Here is a 24,367-nt window from a genome sequence, read left to right as displayed (position 1 = left end):
TTGGAATGGCTTAGTTGGTACCAGGCAGTATGTACCACCCTGCCCATTAGTGGTTATTCTATGTGCAGATAGCTCCACCATTCCATGGTCTGATCATAGGCAATGATCAGAGATGAGAAACCATGTTCACCCACAAATAATATTCTGAAATCACACTGTGGGTGTGTGAATCAACCCATCTAATGTCTTGTCCACTTTTTTTTACAATTAGCCACTTCCTGTTCTGTTATTATAATATGTATGCTAATGTAATGTAAAATTAAGAGAAGCTTTGTGACTGGTTGAAGAATTCTGTCTCATTGTTTTATACTTTTCTAGCTTTAGTTCCCCATAGCACACATAACAGTTGTGTAACAGATAATTATAATGTAGTAGCACTGCCTTTTTTTACTCATCACTTTTCCTAATTACCTGTGTTTTTTTACATCCTACAGGTTAGGATGTCAGAACGGACTATTGACATCAGTTTACTTTTTATACAAATCCAATATCTTTTTTTTTTCTCCAAATCCCAGTATCTTTTGCCTTGGAGCCTGGTTGGGACATACTGAAGCTGAGCAATCTTATAAAGTTAATTTTGCAGTAAAACAAGAATGGTAAAAGAAGAAAGTTATGAGTATTTTGGTTGAAAACAATATGAAAAAAATCAGTTAAATTTATCGTGTACTCATAATATTGAATTTCAGATGAGTTTTGGATTGTTTTACAACATTTTTGAACATTTGCTCCCTATCCCGCTGATAAAGTCAAATGTTTCCATTTTATGTCTTTAAAAAACGACTGCTTTAAAAGCTGAAGATGCTTTATCGTTTCAGTGAACATTCTACAGTATGTCCATTTTACAATTGGATATCATACTTTGACATTTAAGTAAAGGCTTTTTGCAATTCACAACAATTCTATGCGGGTTTTTCATTCTTAAAATCATATTATATGCATAGCATATGCATATTCTGCAATTTCCCCTCACAGGATCAATAAAGTATCTATCTATCAATTATAGCAACCATATTTGATTGAGCCGACGTATCTTTGCTGTATCTGGAGTTGATGGTATTGAAACAGCAGAGTGAGGACATTGTGGAGGAGTGAATTAATACTCTGTTTATACAAAATCACAATATCCAAACAGGAGATGACCTTCAGCTATATGAAGTGCTTTAATCCTGGCAGTTCACAATGTACTGCTGCCACACAAAGAGGACTTAAAACAATAGCTGAGTGGAAAAGCAGCAGGAATTCACCATCCTGTCCTGCAGTCCAAAAGGGCAAAATCCCAGGAAACGTCTTCATCCTTTACAAGTCCTGTGCTGGAAACACTTAAAGTTGAACCTTTAGTAGCTCAGCTTTTACAAATGCCATCCGTCCGAATCTACCTTAGTTTTATTCCTTCTGCAATTTTAAATAATTGCTTGGCAAAGGATTTATAGAAGTTCACGTGGGTAGCTGTGTCAGCATGCGTAGGCTGCAAAGGAACAGGTAAAGTTTAATTCCATGCTGAAAAGAAAAAAAAGAGACAATGTTTCGGCTGTGGAGCCTTCTTCAGGTGTAAAAAAAGATTTTCAGTAAATAAAAAAGATTTACAGTACAATTATACAGGATAATAATTCGATGGGAGAGGTTCTCCCTGTAATGCCTTGATTGGGAAGCACAACACAAGAGCACAAGAGTCATGGCCAAAACATCTCAAAACTATATACCCAACTGTTTTCTACACAATTAGACACATTGTTAACAAATATGGCAGCCTGCTCAGGCACCGCAGACCAGATCAGCCAAACCTGATCTCCCTAAAAAGCAGCAAGAAGTACAGTCACAGAGCATCTTGTGATTCAGAAAAAGTAATCTGGGAAAATTCAAACTAGGAATTCCATTAAAGAACTACCTTCCTCCGCATTCCTCATCCTTGCTTTTCATAATTCAATATTCATTTAAATGGGTTTAGCTTGGGAATGCTCCACATGTAAGTGGAAAACTGGATGATACATTTTTACAATCTTTAGTTTTTATTCCCTATCTTTATTGCATTTTCTATCCGTGTGGCTAGTTTTATTTTTCTTTCACTATGTCCTTTGGCAACATGACTCACTACCAAGAGCACACTTCATAAGTTGGATATCACGCCCTGTTAATATTATAAAGATGAAAATGTACAGCAGATTGGCCACATCAGTCAAATAGGAGGCACAGTGTTCTAATTTTCCTAACCTTCCGTCACATCAGCCTTATGAAAATGATATCTTTAACACCTTTGCATTCAAACTGTTTAAAAGAAGAAAAAAAACTTAATAATCCAAATTAATTCCCATTCTCAGGAGAGATTTTTTCTTTTATTAATAACATTTCCTTAAACAGAACTGTTATTGGCACAAGCGTGTCAGAGCATCCGTTTTTGGCATTTCCTCTTTTCCAGCGCTCCCAAAGCCTTCAGATTGGAATCAGTTTTTCCATCTCACCTGCTGCAAAGAAAAAAGAAAAGCAGGGGACTGTATGTGTTACAAGCCTCAGGCAGAGACATTAGTAACAGCTAGTGTAACTGTGAAGTCAGGAGAAATAAAGACTTGGGATATAAGAAGCTTTAGTTTCTGGTCATTGTCATTTACTTCTGAGGTAAAAATAATTTTCAAACATTACAGCAAATTAGAAATATGACATTTCTTATGACAATACTTTTACCATCTCTGGTACCCCTTAATGCTTCTTCATGTGCATCTCACATGTAAGTTTGAGCTGCACATACAAACTTCATCTACTTTAAAAGAAAACTGTAAATCGATGTTAATGTGCTTACTGAATCATAGTTAATACATTTTAGGAAGTGCTCTTCACAAGTTTGTCCACAATAGTGCTGCCTCATTTAGAGAAGTGTAAAACATACACAACGGACAGTAATATGTTACATACTTTACTGCCCAATATATAAGGCAACATATAAGGCAAAATATTTTGCTTTTGTAGTCTTTTCCCTTCCAGTGACCAAAGGTACTGAACCTTTGCCTCGAGTTAAATGAATTTAGCGACTTTAGCATAGTGCCTGCTGCAAATTACTTCATATTGTCACACTGTTTAGACAGTACCAAGCCACTGGCACTCAGAAGAGAAGCTGAATTTGAGATGAATTAAAAGTCAGCTTGGCAGAACAAATACAACTAATATGTAAGAACAAATTAAGATACAAATCTGAGAAACAATATAGAGAACTAGAAAACGCACTATGGAAATGAAACAGGAAATGGAAAATATGATAACGTTCAATTCATTTCCTATTTGTCTATTCATATTAATTTGTTTAAAATATCACAGCCTTGTCACTAAAATTAAACTATGAAGATGATGTATCTCTGTATGCTTACTGACAGGTCCTGACACAAGTGCCACAGCTAAAAGAGGATATTGTTAATGTATATCTACAGTAATTCTCACATGTTTCTGAATGTTCTCAACAATTTATGAGACACTCCACAGATGAAAAGACTGGCATTTTATTATGATATTTTCTAAAATGTAATTGCTACACAGGATTAAGAGTAGAAAAACAAAGTGTGGTGAATGCTTTATATGAAGTGTCTGCCATTATAATATAATTATACAAGAATTAACATAATTTTCTGTTGAATTCCTATTAAATGCATATGCACACAGGCTCTGTTCTATTAACAGGCACTTAATTGAAAGTGCTATCAAATTGTTTAATCAAACAAAAACTCTTCCGGAGATAAGAAATCACATCTTGCTGAATCTGTCTCACGTTTCCTTTGCAAGCTCATGCTTTATCAGTTTGTTTTTTTGTTGGACAACACAACTGTGGATCATGATAAAATAACATGTTTTCTTTCACTGAGAATTATTTCAAAACCTAGGAAGGGGAATGCATGTATTCCTGTTTTGTTTTTTATCTTGATGTTGCAGGAATAAAACAATACTTGCATTCCTAAAATTCCTAAAGTATTCATCTTGTAATTAGACCCTTGAAATACCCATTCATCCATTTTCTAACCTTTTCCTCAGGGTCGTGGGGGGAATCAGAGCCTATCCCGGTCGGCAACAGAAGCAAGGCGGGATACTGTACATACACCCTGCACAGGATGCCAGTACATTGCAGGGCTGAGACAGACACAGACGCAGACATGCAGACACATTCACACTGGGGCCAATTTTCCCCAGAAGTCAATTAACCTACCAGTTTGTTTTTGGGCTGTGGGAGGAAACTGGGGCACCCGAAGGAAACCCAGGTGAACATAAAAACTCCATACAGAGAGCACCCCATGTCCGGAATTGAGTTGTCCGCTTTGTGCAGTTCGAGGTGGTGAGGGAAGATGATAGAGTGTAACCAGGTGCAAGTCAAGATACACCCTGGATGGAGTGCCAGTCAACAGGCAAACATACGCTCACACCAGGGCCAATTTGTTCCCAGAAGCCAATAAACCTACTAGTTTTTAACTGTGGGAGGAAACCAGAGCTCCCACAGAAACCCAATGTGAACATGGGGAGAACATACAAACTCCACACAGACAGCACCCCAGGAATTGAACCCAGGGCCCTAGCACTGCAAGGCAACAATGATAACTACTACGCTACTGTGCTGCCGCCACCTTTTCTAGGCAGAATTCCACCAGAACAGAGACTCTTTCATATTCAATCATTTCTCTCAAGATGGAAGGGGGGAAACCTCTCGTGCTTTTACAGGAAGGAAACAATATCAGCCTCATCCACTGAGGCAAAAAACACAAGGCACTGATATAAAAGGCACAGCACATTCATCTGGGAGAAACAGAATGCTTTCTTACTGTATTGCTAAGGATGTCATCAATTTTCTTTTCTTCTGGAGAGCCTCGGTCTACCTTACATCTATACAGCATCAACTGCTGCCGGTCTTTCAGGTCTTTATACGTCTGCGTACAGGGAAAAGCAACATCCAATGCAGGTCTTCATCACTGTTCTTGTCGAACTAATAGTCTAACATGACCAAATAGGGCAGTGATCACGTTTACAAAAAAAAGTGTCAAACTGTGATCCTGAGTAGAACAGCAGCTGTTCTAGTAACACATACAATATGTCACGTACGATACTGCTGACAGGTTTTCACCTGCTCTGGATTCAGAGCCATTTGCCTCTTTCTCTTTAGTGTTAGCCTCTGCTAAGCTTGTCTGAGTACAATGATTTCAGACTAAACGGTTCTCAGAAACAGATAAACACCTGAAGGCCCAAATGCATTCTGCTACTTGATTTGCTTTGCTTGCGATAAATGCACACCAGGGCCAATTTGTTCCCAGAAGCCAATAAACCTACTAGTTTTTAACTGTGGGAGGAAACCAGAGCTCCCAATACCAACATGATTAATGAGGATATGAAGAAGCAAAATGACAGTAGATTATATTAAATGAAGCGGTGAACATATTTGAAAAACAATGTACTGTATTACCTTCGTTGCAGTATTTAATCTCATTTGTAATCAACAAAAGAAATTTCTATAAATCATCTTTTTTTAATGTAGTAAAATGAATTCATATATATGCATTTTAAACTTCCCCAACTACTTCCCATAATATGAATTTACTTTATTTGGTAAAAACACATTACGTGGACCTGCACACTTTGATAAGAGCAGCCACTGAGACTATGAAGGGGGCCTATTAATACCACAACTACTAAAACTACAACTACTATTAATGCTACTTATTCCAATTCTTTTGTGATTAATAATTGTTAATACTTCTACAATTAATACTATCACTATTAATGTTACTAACTACAAATAATGAAATAAGTGTTATTGTTACCTTTGCTACTACTGTCACCACAACTACTGTTACTACTTTTGCAATTACTTCAGTAGCCATTTCTACTGCTGGTACTGCCACTAATAATACCAAACATTTATAAACAGTGCATTTTTTAATTTTTGTACTTTGAAGACAGAAAAATATGGGCCCAACTTACATCAATGATGACGTCATGGCATTTGTACTTCTGTGCCAGGCCCAGTTTCATCTCGGGGTCGTCCACTAAACGCACATACTCTTGCAGGACCTGGGGGAGGTCAGGCAGGCTGGTTTAATAAGGGGCCTCAAGGGACAAAAAGGTTGGATGGGGATTTCTGATGGACATTTTCATTTGGCTTACGTAGTATTTAAGGAGAACGCTGACAGAAAATGACCTGGACCTTCTGCAAGGACACTTCCTTTATCAGAAATGTGCTGCCCACAGTACATTCACAACTGACGCTGCTACGTCACCTAGCTCTCTCAGCTCATTGCTTCTTGTTTTTTCATATTTTTTGTGACCACAATAGAGAGACACCACCCACACAATGTACACAGGCAGTGGCAGCAACTGAGTTTGAACACTAGCATACTATAGTTTACATCTCTTTAATAACGCACACACAATGTTAGGATTAACACTTGTCTTTCTGAAAACTGATGATACACAGAAATTATCTACCCTATGGGACCATAATACTTCATTATGTGTACACTTTTCCGGAGTTTTCTGGGCTAAAACCTTGCTCCAAACAGATTATCTCCATGTCATAAAAACAAATGTATGAACCATCTCTTACATTTATGTCTGGAACAAAATTACACAAAAAACAATTCTGTTTTGACACCTTTAGTGTAATGGAATTATACTTTGTATTACTCCGATAGCGCTCTGTGGTACTCTTGAGGTGCAGTTCCTAAAAAAAAACAGTACGCAAGTCACACCGTCTGATGTGGCAACAGAGTTAAACATGCAGAGGCTGTTTTTCTCTTATTTACTGAACCTATTTAGGTCAAACAGACACATACAGTATGCCGCTTATGTAAGAACAGAAATAGTTGCATACTGTATGTGAAAATGTCATACAGCTCATCTTAATTTATGTGCTGCTAGTAACTTATTGGCCTCAGGATCTCATCCAGCCATTTTTATAAAGGGGCCCTGGGACTCTGCTTGAAGTGTGTCATTGAGCAACAAATGTTTGTGAAAAGAAATGCCTGAATGCACATCCTATTTTAATTTGCCTTTCAATAGTGGTCCAAAAGCATATCGCTGGGTTGACAACACCTTGAATTTTCACATCTATATTCTTGAGAACATATATTCTTGAGAAGAGCAATTTTCTCTGCTCATGACGAAGAGATTTAGTATTTTTAAATCTGCCTGTGTATTCTTGTAAGGTCTTAGCTAGTGGGTAAAATGTAGCTAAGTGACTCTTTTTTGAAAGGCAAAACAGAAAAAAAGTAGAAAAGATATTGTTGTAATTTGGTAACGAAAAGTATACACAATTTATCGAATGAGGTCCTACTAAGGCACTGTGTAATGTCTTCATGTATAAGCACATGACTGCCCTCTTGTGACAAGTCTGAGTTTATGACTTGCATCAGAGCTCACAGATTTCAATTCTGTTATTAGTTTTTATAAAAGAGATAAATATGCACACTGCCGGAGATGCAGTCATTTCTGAGACAATGAATAACTTTCAGTTAGATTAGGAGTTGAGTAAAATTTAGTTTTCATTGACTGATCACCGTCCTTCTCCAGAATAGCCATAGCAACAAAGCAGCCCACAGGATGGATGGCTGTGATATACAGTATAGTGTAGAATTCAAATTCAGAGAGGAAATGTACAGCACATCAGTGAAACTCTCAGGTATCCACCCATTTTCTAAACCGCTTTATCCCGTACAGGGTTATGGGGGACACTGGTAGCCTATCCCAACAAGCAACAGGTGCAAGGCACAATTCACCCTGGATGGGATGCCAGCCCATTGCAGGGCAGACACAGACACCAATACAGACACTCACAACGGGACTGATTTTTCAGAAGCAAATTAACCTGCCAGTTTTTTTAACTCTGGGAGCAAACCAGAGCATCCGGCAGAAACCCATGTGAATACTCCACTCAGGTAGCACCCCAGTTGCAATTGAACCCAACAATCTAAACCACTGCGTTACTGTGTTGCCCACTGTCAAGTATACTAAGTTTTATTCTGTCACTAAATTAAAAATATATTGTTTCCCTGAACAGAGTTCTACAGTAAGACAAATAACCAGAACAATCTCTTTGTGGTCTCTGTGGAATGTCACACACAGAAGGAACTAAAGGTCAAAGGAACCTAATCTCTACAGCTTTTGCACAGCAGAGACTGTAAAGGAACCCAGTTGAAGCACTCCCAGTCTTCTTAGGAACTGATGAAGCAAGTTGGGACCCTCTAACTGTAACCCTTCTCTTGTTTGGTAAGAAGGATCTTTTCACACAAGATCCTTTAGATAATACTGCATAGTGTGTGTGTGTGTGGCATTTGAGGAACTCATGGGATTGACAGGGGAGATGTTTGTTGACTGTGATTTGGAGAAATTACATTTCATAAAAAATTGCTTTTTAAATGAGCTTTATTAATAGTTTACCTGTATTGGGGCATTGTTTTTCTGTAGAATATCCGCCACTCTGTGAAATCCGATTGGGGCTCTTTTCTTGGTGTACCCCAACCAGTTCTGTAACACGGAAAGTTAGTAGAATATTAAACAATAGAAAAGTTTGTCTTCTCTACCCATCAGAATGAAATAAAGTTGAAAAAACATGCTGAATGAGGAAATAAGGTTCTTCTCTCAATAATAGGCCTCTGTGCTGTAACACCATTGCAAATAGAAGAATTTGTGAGGAAAGACCTGTTTGCTAAAAAATGAAAGATGCCTTTAAAAAGGCACATGATAAATAAAAACTGGTCAGCATATACAGTAAATGTTTGCTGCACTATGGTACACAGGGTATCAAGTGGCCACATTATTTCATGACTACACATCTTGTGTAGCTTAATAAAAAGCAAATAGTACTTAATACGTGAATCCTGACAAAAAACTGATTTTCTCCAAGTTATGCTCACATGATGATTCCTTTTTTCCTGAATTTCCTGAAAAAGTAGTGTTAACTGCAACAGAAATAAATTGAGTCTATATATTTGGTCTATAAATAAATTTAGTGGTGTTAAAAACATCTCACATCTTAGTAGGCGTAGGGTATTATGTAATCCTGACATTTAGGAAGGGAGGAGCAAACAATGCAATCTGCCTGCAGTGCCCCTCTGTAGCTCACACTAGAGTAGTTTCTTTCCTGTGTTTTAAAATGGTCATAGCTACACTTCAAAGGCTTGCGGGTGTTGCAGCTGACCTAGTTACCTTGGTGGTGAAGAGGCTGTCCACATCACTCCATGCTTTCTGCTTGGCCCTGGCACCCAGTGCTGTCAGCAAATACTGTTTTTCTGAGATCTGAAAAAAAAAGAATATTATCTCAGGGAACCTCAAGTGCCAGCATTCACTAGCCGCTATATTCACTAGCCGCTATACAACCTGCAACTCATAACTGGCAACCCACTGAAGCTGAGCAGGTGTGAGCCTGGTCAGACCTGGATGGGGGACCTCCTGAGAAAGCTAAGGTTGCTGTTGGAAGAGGTGTTAGTGGGACCAGTAGGGGGCGCTCACCCTGTGGGATGTGTGGGTCCCAGTATAGTGACGGGGACATTGTACTGTAAAATAGCACCATCCTTCGGATGAGACATAAAACTGAGTTCCTGACTCTCTGAGGTCCTTAAAAATCCTAGCGCATTTCTCGGAAAGACTTGGGGTGTTACCCCAGCATCCTGGTGAAATCTCCCCCTGGCCTCTACAAATCATGGCCTCCTACTAATCTCCATCTCTGAACTGGCTCCCTTACTCGGTTCTCCTTCCCACTAATAGCTGATGTGTGGTGACCATTCTGGTGCACTATGCCTACCCTCATATCATCTACAGTAGGTGGATGCTGCACATTGGTAGTGGTGGAGGGGAGTCCCCTTTACCCGTAAAGTGCTTTGAGTGGAGTGTCCAGAAAGGTGCTATATAAGTGTAAGGGATTATGATGATGATTATTATAATAGACATAAAGGCACAAAAAAAGAGAGAAGTTCAGCATTCCCACTAGACTCCTTTTTGCTCCTGTTATCAAAGAACTCTGCCTCTAAGGATATTTAACAGTTTCTAATGCCTAACATGCCTCAACTATGTCTTTGTGCTCCAGGTCCAGAATGACACAATAGTCTATGTATGTTTTCTTTCCCACCGAAACTCTTACCTTCTGAATGTACAATACCTATTAGCTCACCCACACAAGTTTCACACTGTTCCCCAGTTTGACAGGTGTTGGATATATACAGACACCTCTGAGACATGCTGGACTGTGGCTATCCAGAGCTGGGATATTCTGATCCTGCCTACAGGAAGACGAGATTTCCTCCACACTTCAACTCTGTATCTTGTTTTGCTCCATAAGTAAGTTTAAAAACTCTTACAATCATGTAACACCCTGCTCTGTGCTTGGCCCCAACCAGTGACCTGTAACTTCCTGTTTTGCAGACCAGAGAGGAGAACAAAGCTGTTGTAATAAGACTCAAATGTAACTGAACCTGCCAAACACAAGAGCTGCAAGGCTGTAAAAGTCTATACCAACAATGTGACAGTGTGAAATGACAACAAACAGGAAGCACATTTTTTTTTACTAAAGAAAATCTATACCAGTTGGCTCTACGTTTTTTTTAGAGGTCTACGTTTTGCACTAAAATGGACCACTGTCTAATTGAATTATTGCATTAGAATGTGCTTTCAGCTCCCTGATCACTTTGTTGCATAAACATAATGATGTTGCATGATGTTGAGCAAAAAGCATGATAATCATCTTAAGAAAATGAAGTCACAGACAGTTATGACACAGGTCGGATACTGCATATTACAAGTGAGAACTTCCCTGATTTTTCACACAGTCACAGTTAAGAAGAAAGCTAGATTGACTCCAACCACAATCCAAGACAGACCTGACACAACACGGGACAGCAAAAAAGCCATAGCAGGACTATTTTTAGATGTTTCTTTGTGTACAAATATATTAGTTAGCTCTGGTAAACATTGCTCTCAGAATTGTTAAGATAGTTATGAGGGTTTTCAATAATTGTTAGCAAGATGTCTGGCTCTATCGCTGTTTGTGCAATTATTGACTTAGGTTGCAGATAGGTTGTTACTTTTTCTTTGTAGAAAAATCTCTTGCTTCATTTAAATGGAAGGACACAGACACGTCCTATTACAGCATAATATAAATAGGCATGCTTATGGAATCAATGGCACAGCTTATCATCAGTATTTAACGTAGTCTGAATTTGTGTTAAGGAACATATTCTAATATATGTTAAAGGACTGCTTCCAGTTATTTTTGTACATTATCATTATTGGTAACACAGATAATGGCAGCCTCTTAACAAGGCAGAAGTGAACGCCACCTTTGCACTCTTGAAGAAGCCAGCAATACAATCACTTCAAAATTATCCATCCATCCATTTTCTATCCACTTTATTCAATCCAGGGTTGTGGAGGAGCCAGGGCTTATCCCTGCACCCAGGGTACCATCGCAAGGCACACACAGAGACAAACTCACACTACGGCCAGCTTTTCCAGAGACCAATTAAGCTACCAGTATGTTCTTGGAATGTGGGTGGAATTCGAATATCTGGTGGGAACCCACAAGAACACAGAAAATACAAACTCCAAGCAGAAAGCCCCAGAGCCCCAGCACTGCCAGGCTTTTAAAATGACATTTTCAATTGATTGTCTCTTACCTTGAACGTTTTCTTGATGTTTGCTGGGCTGCTGTAAGTGCCCTTCAAAAAGAAAATGTCAAAAGAAATTGAGACTTAACAGAATAACTGCAAATTCACTAAAATATAGCCTTAAATCGATACGAGAAGGCCATATCACCAGAAGGCTTCCAGAAAGAGAAGAAACTCTAGCAGTGTGAATGATAAAGACAAAGCTCAGGTCTTTAAACTTCAATTTTTTCATCCAACCACCAGTACTTACTTCAGCCTCTCCATAGTGGTAAAAGCAGGAGTAATATAGAGTTGTTATAATCGGCATGTTTAAAATAGAGGCCTTTCTGGGGTATTTCTTAAATATCCCCATCTGCCCAGCTTTCTCCATGTGCTTGTCATTCACCTGCCAAAATAAAACAGACAACATTCAGTCACTCCATACACCTCTGTCATGGTGCACACCTTGAGGCTTCATCCAATCAGCTCTCAGACTCTAAGTGAGGCCAGGTCTGGTCTGTTCTGAGATGGGAGACCACTAAGGACAGTCATGTTGCCGCCACAAGCTGATGAACCAGTAATAATAATAATAATAATAATAATAATAATAATAATAATAATTGCTTACACTTATATAGTGCTTTTTCTGGACAAAGCGCTTTACAGGTAATGGGGACTCCCCTCAACCACCACCAATGTGCAGGGTCCACCATCCGCCAGAACGCTCACCACAGCTATCAGCGGGGAGGAGAGCAGAGTAATGAAGCCAATTCATAGATGGGGATTATTAGGAGGCCATGATTGGTAAGGGCCAATGGGAAATTTGGCCAGGACGCTGGGGTTACACCCCTACTCTTTTCGAGAAACGCCCTGGGATTTTTAATGACCACAGAGAGTCAGGACCTCGGTTTTACGTCTCATCCGAAGGACGGCACCTGTTTACAGTATAGTGTCCCCATCACTATACTGGGGCATTAGGACCCACATGGACCGCAGGGTGAGCGCCCCCAGGAGGTCTCCCATCCCAGGAGGTCTCCCATCCAGGTACTGACCAGGCTCACACCTGCTTAGCTTCAGTGGGTTGCCACTTCAGTTGCCCTTCAGTTGCAGGGTGATATGGCTGCTGGCCATATCAGTAGGTGGTGCTATTCCCACTGGTCCACAATTTTCTACGCCCCAATAATGCGACTGGATGAATTGTGCTGTAGGAATTACTTTCCTTCATAAGAGACGTTTAAACCAAAGTGCTGACTATTTAGTTATGAAAGTGTAGGAATATTAACTTTGTTATTCTGACTGATTTCCACCTAGGGCTTGCTCAGTCAGGTTTACCTATTGGTATGATGCATACAGTAATTGCTGCTGTAGGCCACCCTGGTGTGTGCTACACTACTGTGGTTATTAAACTATTATCATCATCATCATCATCATCATCACAGGAAGTGCTCATCTTCCAGTAGTTTCACAAGTGACACCTTTTCTTTTTATTTGTATTTTTCAAATCCTCAGAAAAGAAAATGTTTTCACATATTTATACATGACGCAAGATGTAAAAGTGTTTAGCCTTCTGAGCAAAGCAGAGATAATCAATTCCAGTTCCCGAAGGCCTGGAACTGCCTCTGATCTGAATGCTTTAACTGAACTAGATGTTTGAACAAGAAGTATAATAACTTATTTTAAGCTATCATACCTACAAACAACTAGAGCACTTACAAAGCTCAGTTGCTCTTTCCTGGTAGACCTGGCAGGTATTAGGTCCATAGAGACCAGAGTCCCTTTAAATAAAACTGTGGCAGAGATGCCACCTACTGGTAAGAGTAGATTTTAGCATTACAGGCATATCCCTTAGAATGCAACAACACCTTGCAAAGGTACTGTGGTGTCCCACTGTGTGAAATCAGAAAATGATGGCTACACATTTTTTATATGAATTTAATGTTATATTTAAAACCTGGATGTCTAAGGGTAAGATACGTTACAGTTAATGACAGCAACAATTAAAGAACAAAAACTGAAATATGTTGATTAAATAAGCACTCAACTTCTGAAATATGTGATGGAGCACTGAATTCGTTTTGGATAAGTCTTTAACAACTTTCCACACCAACCTGGTGCAATGTTTGACCATTCATCTTGACACATTTGTTCGAGCTCTCTCAAGCTACTTGTAGAACTCTTATAGACAGTGGCTTTCAAGTCTTTCGACAGATTCTTAACAGGATTCAAGTCAGAACTTGAGCCAGGTCTTAAATTTTCTTATTCTTATGCCACTCCAGTGTAGTTATGGCCTTGTACACTGGATTATTGTCCTGCTGAAAGGTGGATGTTTGTCATGACAGGAAGCTTTAAAGCAACAAAACACGAAATCTACGCAAGTCTGAATACTGATGCAAGGCACCATACATTTTGGAATTTTTTTTTGGTACCATTCACTTTTTAAGAAGAGAAATGTCTAAGAAACTATATAAGGCAGTTTAAGGCAGCAGTAGGATTAGGCTAGAATTCTGTAGTTCTAAATGGATGCCCTGCTTTAGAAATGTGCACATATGCTTATATACTTTGAATATAAGCATTGTTCAAACATATTAATGATTCTAAACTAGGACTTTGCTAAGCATATTTATATGAATCATGCTTTTTATTCGATTAGAGACTTCTAGAAGGTACTTTGCTAACTGCAAGAGCAATATACAGTATATACTTCAGAAAACAATGATCAAAACAATCATCCATCTTCTCCACAGAAGACTAACGTTGCTCTTCCATCCTTTTGACTGACATCGACATGGGTAAAACTTCACTGTCACAGCCCAATAGATCATACAGAAGTGTTAACTGGTAACATCAAAATAATGAGGCTTTCTATAACACAGTGCTACGATACAGAGGCAATGGTTTAGAAATTCTTGTCCAGAAGGAATAATACCACCTGTGGTCCAACAATTCATTTAAAGCAGGTGAATATGGTATCCAGGTGTGCCTGTAGCTTATGAAATCTAATACTACAAGGATACAAGCTGAAAGCTAAACGTATGTTTTCAAGAATAACTATTTTTCACTTAAGTCTAAGCAAATATATATTTCTCACATTTTCTGTAATTATTTAGCATCGTCAGCTTTGCATCCATCCATTTTTAACTGCTTTATCCTGTACAGGGTTGGGGGACGCCTATCTCAGCAAGCAATAGGCACAGGGTGCAATACACCCTGGACAGGAAACCAGTCAACTGTTTATCAAATTTAATTAACCTACCAGCATGTCTTTTAAACTGTGGGAGGAAACCAATCCAACAAACCCTATGCGAACACAGGGAGAAAATCTAAACTCCACACATACAGCAACCCCAGGAATTGAACCCAGAGCCCAGCTCTGCGAGGCAGCAATGTGAACCATGTGGCATCCTGCTGCTCACAGTGTCAGTTTGTGTTCTGTAATCAAAATAAAGCAGCAGCCTTATTAAAGTCTGTGATTCCTTTAGGAGGGATTACTTCCAATGTCTCCTACAACAGACAGCCGAGAATGACAGGGAGCAGGTTGACTCACCTCTATAATGATCTGTCTCTCCAGCAGTGTATAGTGGTCCTGAACATGACTGGCATCATCTGCTGAAAATGGAAGACTAAAACAAACCCCAAACATTAGTACAGAAACCACATCCTATTCTATGCTATTTGAATGAAGACTAACAACTTAAAAGTTCAGCTGTTTCTCGAAGAGTGAGCAAGAAAGTACACATTCTGGTAGAGTGAGTGGGAAATTATAAAATCATAAAAAGGTACGTCTTACCTGATACAGTTTTTCAAGTACTCTTGTCTTTGAACTTCATCTTTTATATTCAGGTGATCTTTGTACTGAAGGAACTGTAAACAAGCAAGGAAAACTTGGATACATTTCTTTTGTATGCATACAAACTAAATCATACTGGTATCATAGTTTTATCACACAATTATACACAAACTTTGGACTTTTATTTTGCTGAGTTTTGCTTTTTCCACTGCCCTTACAACAGGTAGATCTGTATTCTTCTTTCAGAATGAAGCGTGAACTTATTTAAAAAGTGTTTCAACTGTGGGAAAACGAATATATTAATGTTTCTAAAGTAAACTTTACAGACCTCTCCAGACTACAATCTGGTAAAGTGCAAAGTAGTAATTTTGAAAATAAACAGAGTCTCAGCATAATTATCTGCAACGTTGTGTCAAATTTTCACATTAAACACTGCAGGGGTCTGTGATTATGTGAAAAAGCATGACATATTATGCCCCCTCACTCTTTGAAAGAGCTCTGCAAATTTTTAATTTTCTGTTGAAGTTGCAACAAAAACTCCTGTCTGTGCTTGTGTGGTAACCTGTCAATGTGATTTCAGTAATTTGTCACAGTGTAAGGTTACACAAAAAATACAAAATGGTGATACAAGTATCAGAGTTCCAAACTCTTAAAAATATGGTAGTTGGCAAGCTAGTGCAATACTTACTGCCATGTCTTCAGTTCTTCCTAGGGATCTGTGGTTAAACAGAAAGACTTGTTTTTTTAAGCTTTTGATCTGATTATGTCATTCCATGCTACTTACTTTTAATGTGTGGCCCATTGCTACAGTACTACCAACAGGTAGGGTTGAAAAGTTATATACTTTATTTCTAAATGTATCTTTTACAAAATAATTTATTCAAATAATTGTTTCCCCAACAACATAGCAGGTGAAGATTTAATGTTACACAAAGAACCGTGATGAAAAGGGGAAAAAATGATGCACAGGAATTTCAATACATTTGCAATAGTTTTCCCACTTACTTGAAGAGCTCCAGTAGTAGTTTTTGTTCACCCATTTCTTTTAGAAAGTGGATAAAATGCTGCAAGGCTATCTGCCTGGACACTAACTCTCGAAACAAGATTTCTTTTTTAAAAAAGAAGACATAAAATTGTATCAAAACAGGAAATGCACAAGAAAGGCAACAAACACAAATGCATTTATGCCTTAAAAATACTTGGTCAGTTTCTAAATTTGCAGATTCCAATTTCCATAGAGATTTGTGATTCATCACATTGAAAATCAGACATCTAAAATTGATAAAAACACAAATCACAGAAAGAAAAATGATGCGTTCTTACCTTTACTTAATGACCTCTTCAGAAAGATCAAAACCTGAAAAATATATTACAACAGTTTGTTATAGGCGATTAACAGCTTTACAATATAAGCTTTATTAGCTTTATGTGCTAACCACATTACCTCCACCTCCAATGTCGGAAAATGGTGACCCTTGCCCCCTATTCCCCATGGGCCTTTATGGCCCGAAAAGGGGACCTTACAGTACTTACCTATTCTTCTTTGGACAAAAAATTCACCATCTAATAATGGCAAGTTAAAGACTGAATATTCTCAAAAAGCTCCCATCTAGTGCTACAACCTTAGTGCTTTAGCGATCCCAGTTTGCTACTCAAATGCATTCTTACATGATCAAGTCTCTAGCGCAATCCTGATCACTGGATCACTCTGTATATTCATGAAACTACAATTAATCATTCATTCCTGGACTGTGTTATTCTGACACTTACTGCTGTGATGACATTGCCATCGTGACTGTCCACAGCCTTGTCCAGGAGCAGCAGCTTGTCTTTCAGACAGCGGAACTTCTCCAGGGAATAGGGCTGCATAGGAACACCCGGAATATGAGTACGAGGAACAATTAGCTCTTGAGAAGCACTGGACAATACTGATACACACGTCAGGGAGATGAGACCATGAGACAGAAGAAAATGTGGGTTGAAATGTTTTGCAGGTGAGTGTAGCTCTGGTTGCTCACATTCATTGATTACTCAGCTGGTTACTCAGTGAGACCTCAGTTTAGGGGTCTCACTGAGATTAGCCTGGTCAAGGAGATTAAATGGCAGGCAGACCACCCTAAAGGAAGTAATTCAAGAAGGAGCTAGGAGGGTGGAGATAGGAGAGGGCGGAGGGTCTCTCTTAACCAGTAGCATGGCGTAGGAGGACCTACTCACATTTAGCACCCAAACTATTGGGAATCACAGAGCTGGGGCTGAGGCAGGCCCGATTCTGGTGTAGTCAAGTCACCATCCTACCCCAACCCTGACACTCTTTGCTATCCAGTTTCCCTGTTTGTTAAGACCTATGGGTTGTTCTGTTCCCCCAGAGAGCTGGCTCCTTAGAAAATGAGCTCATATAGTAGGCAGTAGCAGCTTCCGACCTATTTGTTGGCAGAGCAAATTGTGCTTCTCCCTTCACACATCTCAAAATCACCTATTCCCTAACCACTGGGAAACACCATTACTGAGCTGATGGGCGAGCTCACTTTGGTGCTGACTTTTAAAATGAGCCTGACCAAAATTCTGGTCTCATCATCAGACTGGTCTCTCTAGTCTCTCGGTGATATCAGACTAATAGCAGGAAATGTCTCATCACGAGACACCTTCTCCTGAGCTCTTTACCTACTGTATTAACAGAATAAAAACCTTACTGGAAGAGCTGCAGCAGGTCCTGCAACAACAAGCGTAACTCAGATGTAAATGACTACTCTTCTTTTCTTCCTAATTTCTCCTTAAGCCACCCTCCAGCTGCATAAACCAACGAGGAAGCAAAAACTCTTCTTGTACTTAGAGGTGGACAGAAATCAGATATGCGAAATGAGTGGGATCCCACCTTTTCGCTTGAGCGGCAGTTTCCAACTCAATTAAGCATTAATTAAATACCAATTTGTTAATTCACATTACTCTTTGTACAGGAAGAGCAGCCATTTCTCTGATTTAGTTATAGCCTTGTGTAGAAAAAAGTCTGCCTAGTGAGAATAAAGGTCCTACCTTTCCTCTGTGCATCCTCCTCACAGTCTCTTCTGGGCTCCAGTCACTTACGTAGTCCTTGCAACAAAAGCACAACAACACAAAACCCCAGTACATTCAGAATCCAACACCTAATTTATATAATTGAATTAACTGATTTTAGGACATAGTGACATGTCTTGCTGTCTTACCATTTAATATTACTGTTCAATTTCTTAGTGGAAAAAGTAAGACAAAGGATCAATACAAAAAGGTTAATGTGTTACGCATATTTTTATTTACTACTAAAATAAAACTTACATGAGGCTAATCTGATTTTGTGTTGTGTACAATTAGTATTCAAAAGAAATTCATACCACCAGCTGCCTATATTAACTGAAAAGCATTTCAAATACTATTATAATATTATTTATGATGGACTGACCTGTTAATTCATTACTTTAAAAAGATTAATACGATTGCAAGCGTTAATTTCAACCTAACATTTTCATTAGAAGAAATAACCCATGCACCTAAACATGTATTCAAAATAATGTTAAGTATTTACATTTGAAGGTGTTTGTTACCTTATTTACCTTATATAACATGTTTCTAGATCTACTGTGCCTTAATAAATACTCCTCAAATTATTTCACTTACCTTGTACTCAGATTTTGGCTTTCGTAGCTCTGGAGCAAATATTCTGGTGGTGGAATCACTCCAATCTTTAAAAAGAACATTTTATTTTTTTATTACTAAGATATCTGCTCATTATATTAATGCACAACTTTTAATTCTGATAGGGGTGAATTCATTATCACAAACTGCTCTGTTCTCAAACAAATTTGAATTTCAATAACCCTCTTGCAGTGCCCTTCAAAAGAATTGTGACAGCAACAGAAAAAAAAATATTTTTGCTATACAATCTAGCAATATGTATTTGTGATCATGTGATTATTAATTCAAGGTATAACCTAATATATTCAATTTTATTTTTGGGTAATGCATAAATTTGACGAACAAATATCAAGCCGTCTACTTTAACAGGAGTCCAAGAGATTGCAGAAATCCAAGAGAGGTACTTACTATCTGAAAATGACTGAGAACTCCCACTTTTGCCTCTTACTAGAAAAACACAAAAAAATCTAATTAGAATTTCTGACTCCTGTTTCACACATTTTTCAGATTGTGAACTGTGGTTAATTAAAATGTTACCGATTCTGCGCAGGGTAAGCTAAATCTGGGGAGCAACTTTATAACACAAACTCTACTGAGAAATCATATGGATTGCAAGGCAACATAAGACGTGACAATTAAGAGGAGGCCACTAAACACATCTAGTTTACAACTGCTGGTAGCTCCTGATGATCGTATCCATCCCATTTTTAAAAGATCCTTAGGCATGAGCCCCAACAACATGGCTGAACAGTTTATTCTAGGTTCCAACCTTGAGCTAATGGTGAACTGACATGCTAATGACTGTTCTGGTCAGGAACCCAGCTGAGTAATAGTAAACTCTCAGTCTCCTTCAAGTGATAGCCAAATGTGTTTGAGGCTGAAAAGTGAAGGATCTTACTTAAACAGAGCTGTAGATATTTGGAACAAGCTGCCTGTGATAACACTGTGGACGCTGACTCCCTCAGAGATTCAATGGCACTCTGAGGATCTTGGATCAATTAGCTACCGAAAAAACTTTAGCCAGCAGCTACTGTATATGGCCCTGCAACTACTGACAACCCACTGGAGCTAAGCAGGTGTAAGCCTGGATAGGAGACCTTCTGGGAAAAACTAAGGTTCCTGCTGGAAGAGGTGTTAGTGGGGCCAGCAAGGGGCGCTCACCCTGCAGTCTTTGTGTGTCCTAATATCCCAATATAGTGACGGGGACACCATACTGTAAAAAGGTGCCGTCTATCAGATGAGACTTAAAAAACCGAGGTCCTGACTGTGTAGTTATTAAAATCCATAGTGGCGCATTATGGCTGCCATCACATCATCCAGGTCAGTGCAGCTCATTGGTGGTGGTGGAGGGGAGTCCCCATTACCTGTAAAGGGCTTTGAGTGCAGTGTCCAGAAAAGTGCTGTATAAGTGTAAGGAATTATTATTGAGTTTCCTGTGCTTCTTGTATTGACATTTGCAGCCTGTCATTTGCAACCTGTCTTTGTTCTTATTAAATGTTTGCAAGAGGATTAATTATTAACTTTTAACACAATGGAAAAAGAAAGAAGTCTGTGAGCTTCCTCTTTCTTAACCTAACACGGCAGAAAAGTCCTCCTCCTCTGTGACCTTTCTTGCATTAACACATTAACACACTGTGTGGTGCTATCTGATGTGCTGTGTAGGTTTTATGCTAGAGAAGTGTCTGTCACCTTTGAAAAAGCTGCTTAAGGAGTAGTTAGAGCCCTGTTTGGGTAAGGAGGGAGTGGTATCGATCTTTGGGAAGCCCTGATCCCGAATCTCTCCTGCTGCCCTAGAGCTGGAAGCTGTCTCTTTGATGGACCAGGAGATGCCTGTGGATGAAAAGCAGTACAGAGGCAACACATGAAATTCTCAATCTCAAACAATACAAGAAGCACAGGAAACTCAAGACACAGATTACTCATTCTTTTTCATTTCTCTTAACAAATGTTAAATTGTGAATTCATTTATCTTAACATTTTAGATTGAACCACGGAATACTGCATATTCTGTGTATTAGAATAGGGGAAGGCAAAGTACACCATTGATTGGACGCCATTTTCCATGTGAAAATCTGTTTAATTGGTTAGGCTCTCTTCCATGTCTCAAGTTTCTGTCATGGATATAGGGCTCATGGAAGGACCTAGACAGGACACCAGTCCATCTCAGGGCCCACACACAAGAAGACCACTTAGAGGTACCACTTAGGCCAGTTAGCATGTTTTGGGCAAGCAGAAGAAAGCCTGTGCACCCTAAGCAAACAAGCCAAAAATGAGAAAGATGAAAATTACACATAGAAAGTGTCCAGTCTGGGACTGAATCCAAAATGCTGGCCCCCTGTTCTTTATTACAATTAATTCATGTTGATTCTAATAAAGTCTCACTCTGATAGAAATGACAGAAATAAACACCTTGAGTTGATTAATTGAGAGCTCTACACACATCTAGCATTCAAAATACCTTGGCATTTCTGTCTGGGAAAATGTGGTCAACTGCATTCACAACTCTCTTGGTCTGCAGACAATTTCTACATTTTACAATGGCAAGGGATCTGGGGTCACCTTATCCACTGAAGGAAAATGAACAGCACATACAGCAATTCAGTAAAAGAAACAATGGCCATTCTTTTTACATATTCAAAATACAATACCCTTAGGTGCCCTAAAGGTAAGTATTCTAGAAAGCGGAATATAAAAAATTGAAAACTGAACAATTGCTGTGGGGAAAATGCCCTCCTTACAAAAGGTATATCTGTATGTTTTATAAGTAAAAAAAGGGGTGGTGCAGTGGCTCTGTGGCGAAGGATCTGAGCCTGTGGCTGGAAGGTTGCCGGTTCGTATCCCCAGGCCAGCAGAGAAATCCTACTGCATTGGGCCCCTGAGCAAGGCCTTTAACTCCAACTGCTCTAGGGCCACCCTAGAAATGGCTGGCCCTGTGCTCTGACCCCAAGCTTCTCTCCCTGTCTGTGTGTCTCATGGAGAGCAAGCTGGGGTATGTGAAAAGACAAATTCCTAACAAGTGAAATTGTATCTGGCTAATAAAGTGATCTTATCTTATAAGTTTCTTCCAGGTTTATCCCTCCCCCTCAATACAGCCCACAAAGAGCTTTTACATACTTCCCACTGGCTCTCCACTCCAGGTGACCTTCTCCACATCATCCTCATCCTCCTCCTCCTCCACCAGGCCTCGGATACTGTTCACCGCTTGCTTCGACTCTTTCAGCTGCAAGAAACAACGCCAGTGTCAGCGCAATGCCACACACGTGCACTAACAGTCACACAGGCCATGGATACAGGATCTTTCCTACAGTGAAACTAGGGGCTCCAGCGATTGTCTCCTCCATTTCCTCTGTGTGAAGGTGTGTCTTGATTTCAGAGCAATCTTGGTAAGCATTTGCTTAGGAATGAGATTAACAATAAACGAAAGCATTGGTGGCACAAAACAAAGAGAGAGACTTATGAATTCTAGGGCAGTATTTTCCTTAAAATATTCATTTAAAACATAAGCATAGTAACATCTAAACAATTTTTAAATCTAAAATGCCTTTGAAAAAACTGTCAGGCAAATAACATTCCTCTGAAATGGGATATCTAGAGTAGAGTAGTAATGCATTTATAGTCTAGAGTAATAACAGGTGAATTAATTCAGCAATTAATAAATAACAATGTCCATGGTGGAAAATCATGTACCTTGCATCTTTATCTGCCACTTCAAAACTTGGGCCAAGGAAAAAAACTGCACACACTAAACTGGCCTCTCCTTACAAGTTATTAATATATATATTAAGTATAAGTGGGGGGTAAATAAAGATTAAGAATATCCTATTTTGATTAGATCCGGACAAGATTATACAGTAAATGCATAACATAACCCAATTGTGTGCCTGTGCAAATGAAAGTCTCTGTTTTACAAAAGAGAACAAGTTACTTGTTTGGGATGAAAGCAGAAAGTCCAAGATGGACTGGCGTGCCTTAAAAATAAAGCGAATGGCCCCGGAGGGCCCAGTCAAAGCCCTGACTTGAATCCTACTGAGTATACCTAAAAACTGCTGTCTGTAAATGATCCCCAAGCAGCTTGAGAGAGCTTGAACAAATCTGCCAGGAGGAAGAGGCAAAGACTGGTTCAAGTTCGCAGAGACTTACCCAAACACAACTGCAGCTGTAACTGCGGCCAAAGGTGCTTTCATGGGGTTTACAGGTCTAAACACCTACGCTATCAACATATTGCATTTCTGTTTTTTCTCTTTTTTTTCTGCTGACATTTATTGTACCGTACCCTTTGATGTGTTCAGTTTGAGCAATCGGATTTGCAATGAAATATTCAAATGAAAAAAAAATTGGGACGCCGTAGAAAGGGACTAAATGCTTTAGGAAGGCAGTGTATCTTTGCCGATGCGTTAAATAGCTGAACACACTCTTTATACAGGAAAAACGGCTAGGTGAACAAAAAAGTGAAGTACCCTGGAAAACTCGTCATCTTCGTCATCAAACGTGAAAGCTTTGAACTTTGAACTGTTCCAATACTCATCTTCATCAAGTTTACTTCTGATCATCTGAAAGAAAATGTAATCGTCTTTACCGGAAAGCGAACGGTAGTAGCCTATTTCGCTCACAGTTTCACACATTTTTCAGGATAATCGCTAAATATTCTAGTAAATATGCGAAATCCCTTCTTAAATCTACTGTATAGGGGGAATCCCTGGCTTCACGTCCTTATCGTCACATACAGTATCTACAATATGACTATAACATCATAAAGTGCATAGTATAAAATACCTATATATTACACAGGTAGTAGTAAACACACATTTCAAATAGAAGTGCAAATGATTAATTTGTAGTACAAAACGAAAATTAAAATGGACGTAACAAGATCGGTATCTCTGATTTAAACTTAAATAATTTATACGTAAATTGAATTGACATATTTCGATGTAAGTAAATGTGATCTACCAGATTAAAAGATAAAAGCGATATTCTACTTAATGTAACGTGTAAAAGTGATTGTCGAGATTGTGACAGCAAACTTAGACTGGATAAGAAGCAGTATTGTTATTCCTTATATAGCAACACAAAAAGGACTGATGTATGCCAGCTGATGGTTAAGGCAGATAACAAATTCATTTAAATTCATCTTGATTATAATGATATTAGATATGTAATAATTTTATCTATGAAATATCTCTTCTTACCTTTGCACATCAAAATAAAAGGCTGCCTGATGAAAATCTACTGACACAAGGCGAGGCCTACTCTGGGAGTTGTAGTACCTAATGCTGGAACTGCCATTGCATCAAACGTCACCGGAAACAAAATAAACTAC

General features: G+C 39.0%; 1 protein-coding gene across 2 annotated transcripts; it reads right to left on the bottom strand.

Moving 5' to 3' along the window:
• Nucleotides 1-2,298: 2,298 nt before the first annotated feature.
• Nucleotides 2,299-24,334, bottom strand: vipas39 (VPS33B interacting protein, apical-basolateral polarity regulator, spe-39 homolog). 2 transcript variants are annotated; one of them, XM_006632548.3, is made up of 20 exons: nt 24,237-24,334; nt 23,505-23,597; nt 22,162-22,267; nt 20,737-20,877; nt 19,456-19,494; nt 19,030-19,094; nt 18,412-18,468; nt 17,152-17,244; nt 16,705-16,738; nt 16,387-16,489; nt 16,070-16,097; nt 15,382-15,455; nt 15,139-15,214; nt 11,866-12,000; nt 11,625-11,666; nt 9,163-9,252; nt 8,395-8,481; nt 5,941-6,030; nt 4,788-4,892; nt 2,299-2,459 (listed from the first exon to the last, which is right to left on the bottom strand). In XM_006632548.3, exons 2-20 carry the CDS (start codon nt 23,595-23,597, stop codon nt 2,439-2,441), a joined length of 1,479 nt encoding a protein of 492 aa, XP_006632611.2. In that variant the 5' UTR covers nt 24,237-24,334; the 3' UTR covers nt 2,299-2,438. The 2 variants fall into 2 exon arrangements, with proteins under 2 accessions (XP_006632611.2, XP_069049446.1); XM_069193345.1 differs by lacking the exon at nt 19,456-19,494.
• Nucleotides 24,335-24,367: the final 33 nt, after the last annotated feature.

This window comes from Lepisosteus oculatus, chromosome 8 (assembly GCF_040954835.1).
Source record: "Lepisosteus oculatus isolate fLepOcu1 chromosome 8, fLepOcu1.hap2, whole genome shotgun sequence".
Lineage (NCBI taxonomy): Eukaryota > Metazoa > Chordata > Actinopteri > Semionotiformes > Lepisosteidae > Lepisosteus > Lepisosteus oculatus.
Note: the sequence above shows the minus strand (reverse complement) of the source record. Positions and strands in the feature narration are given on the sequence as shown.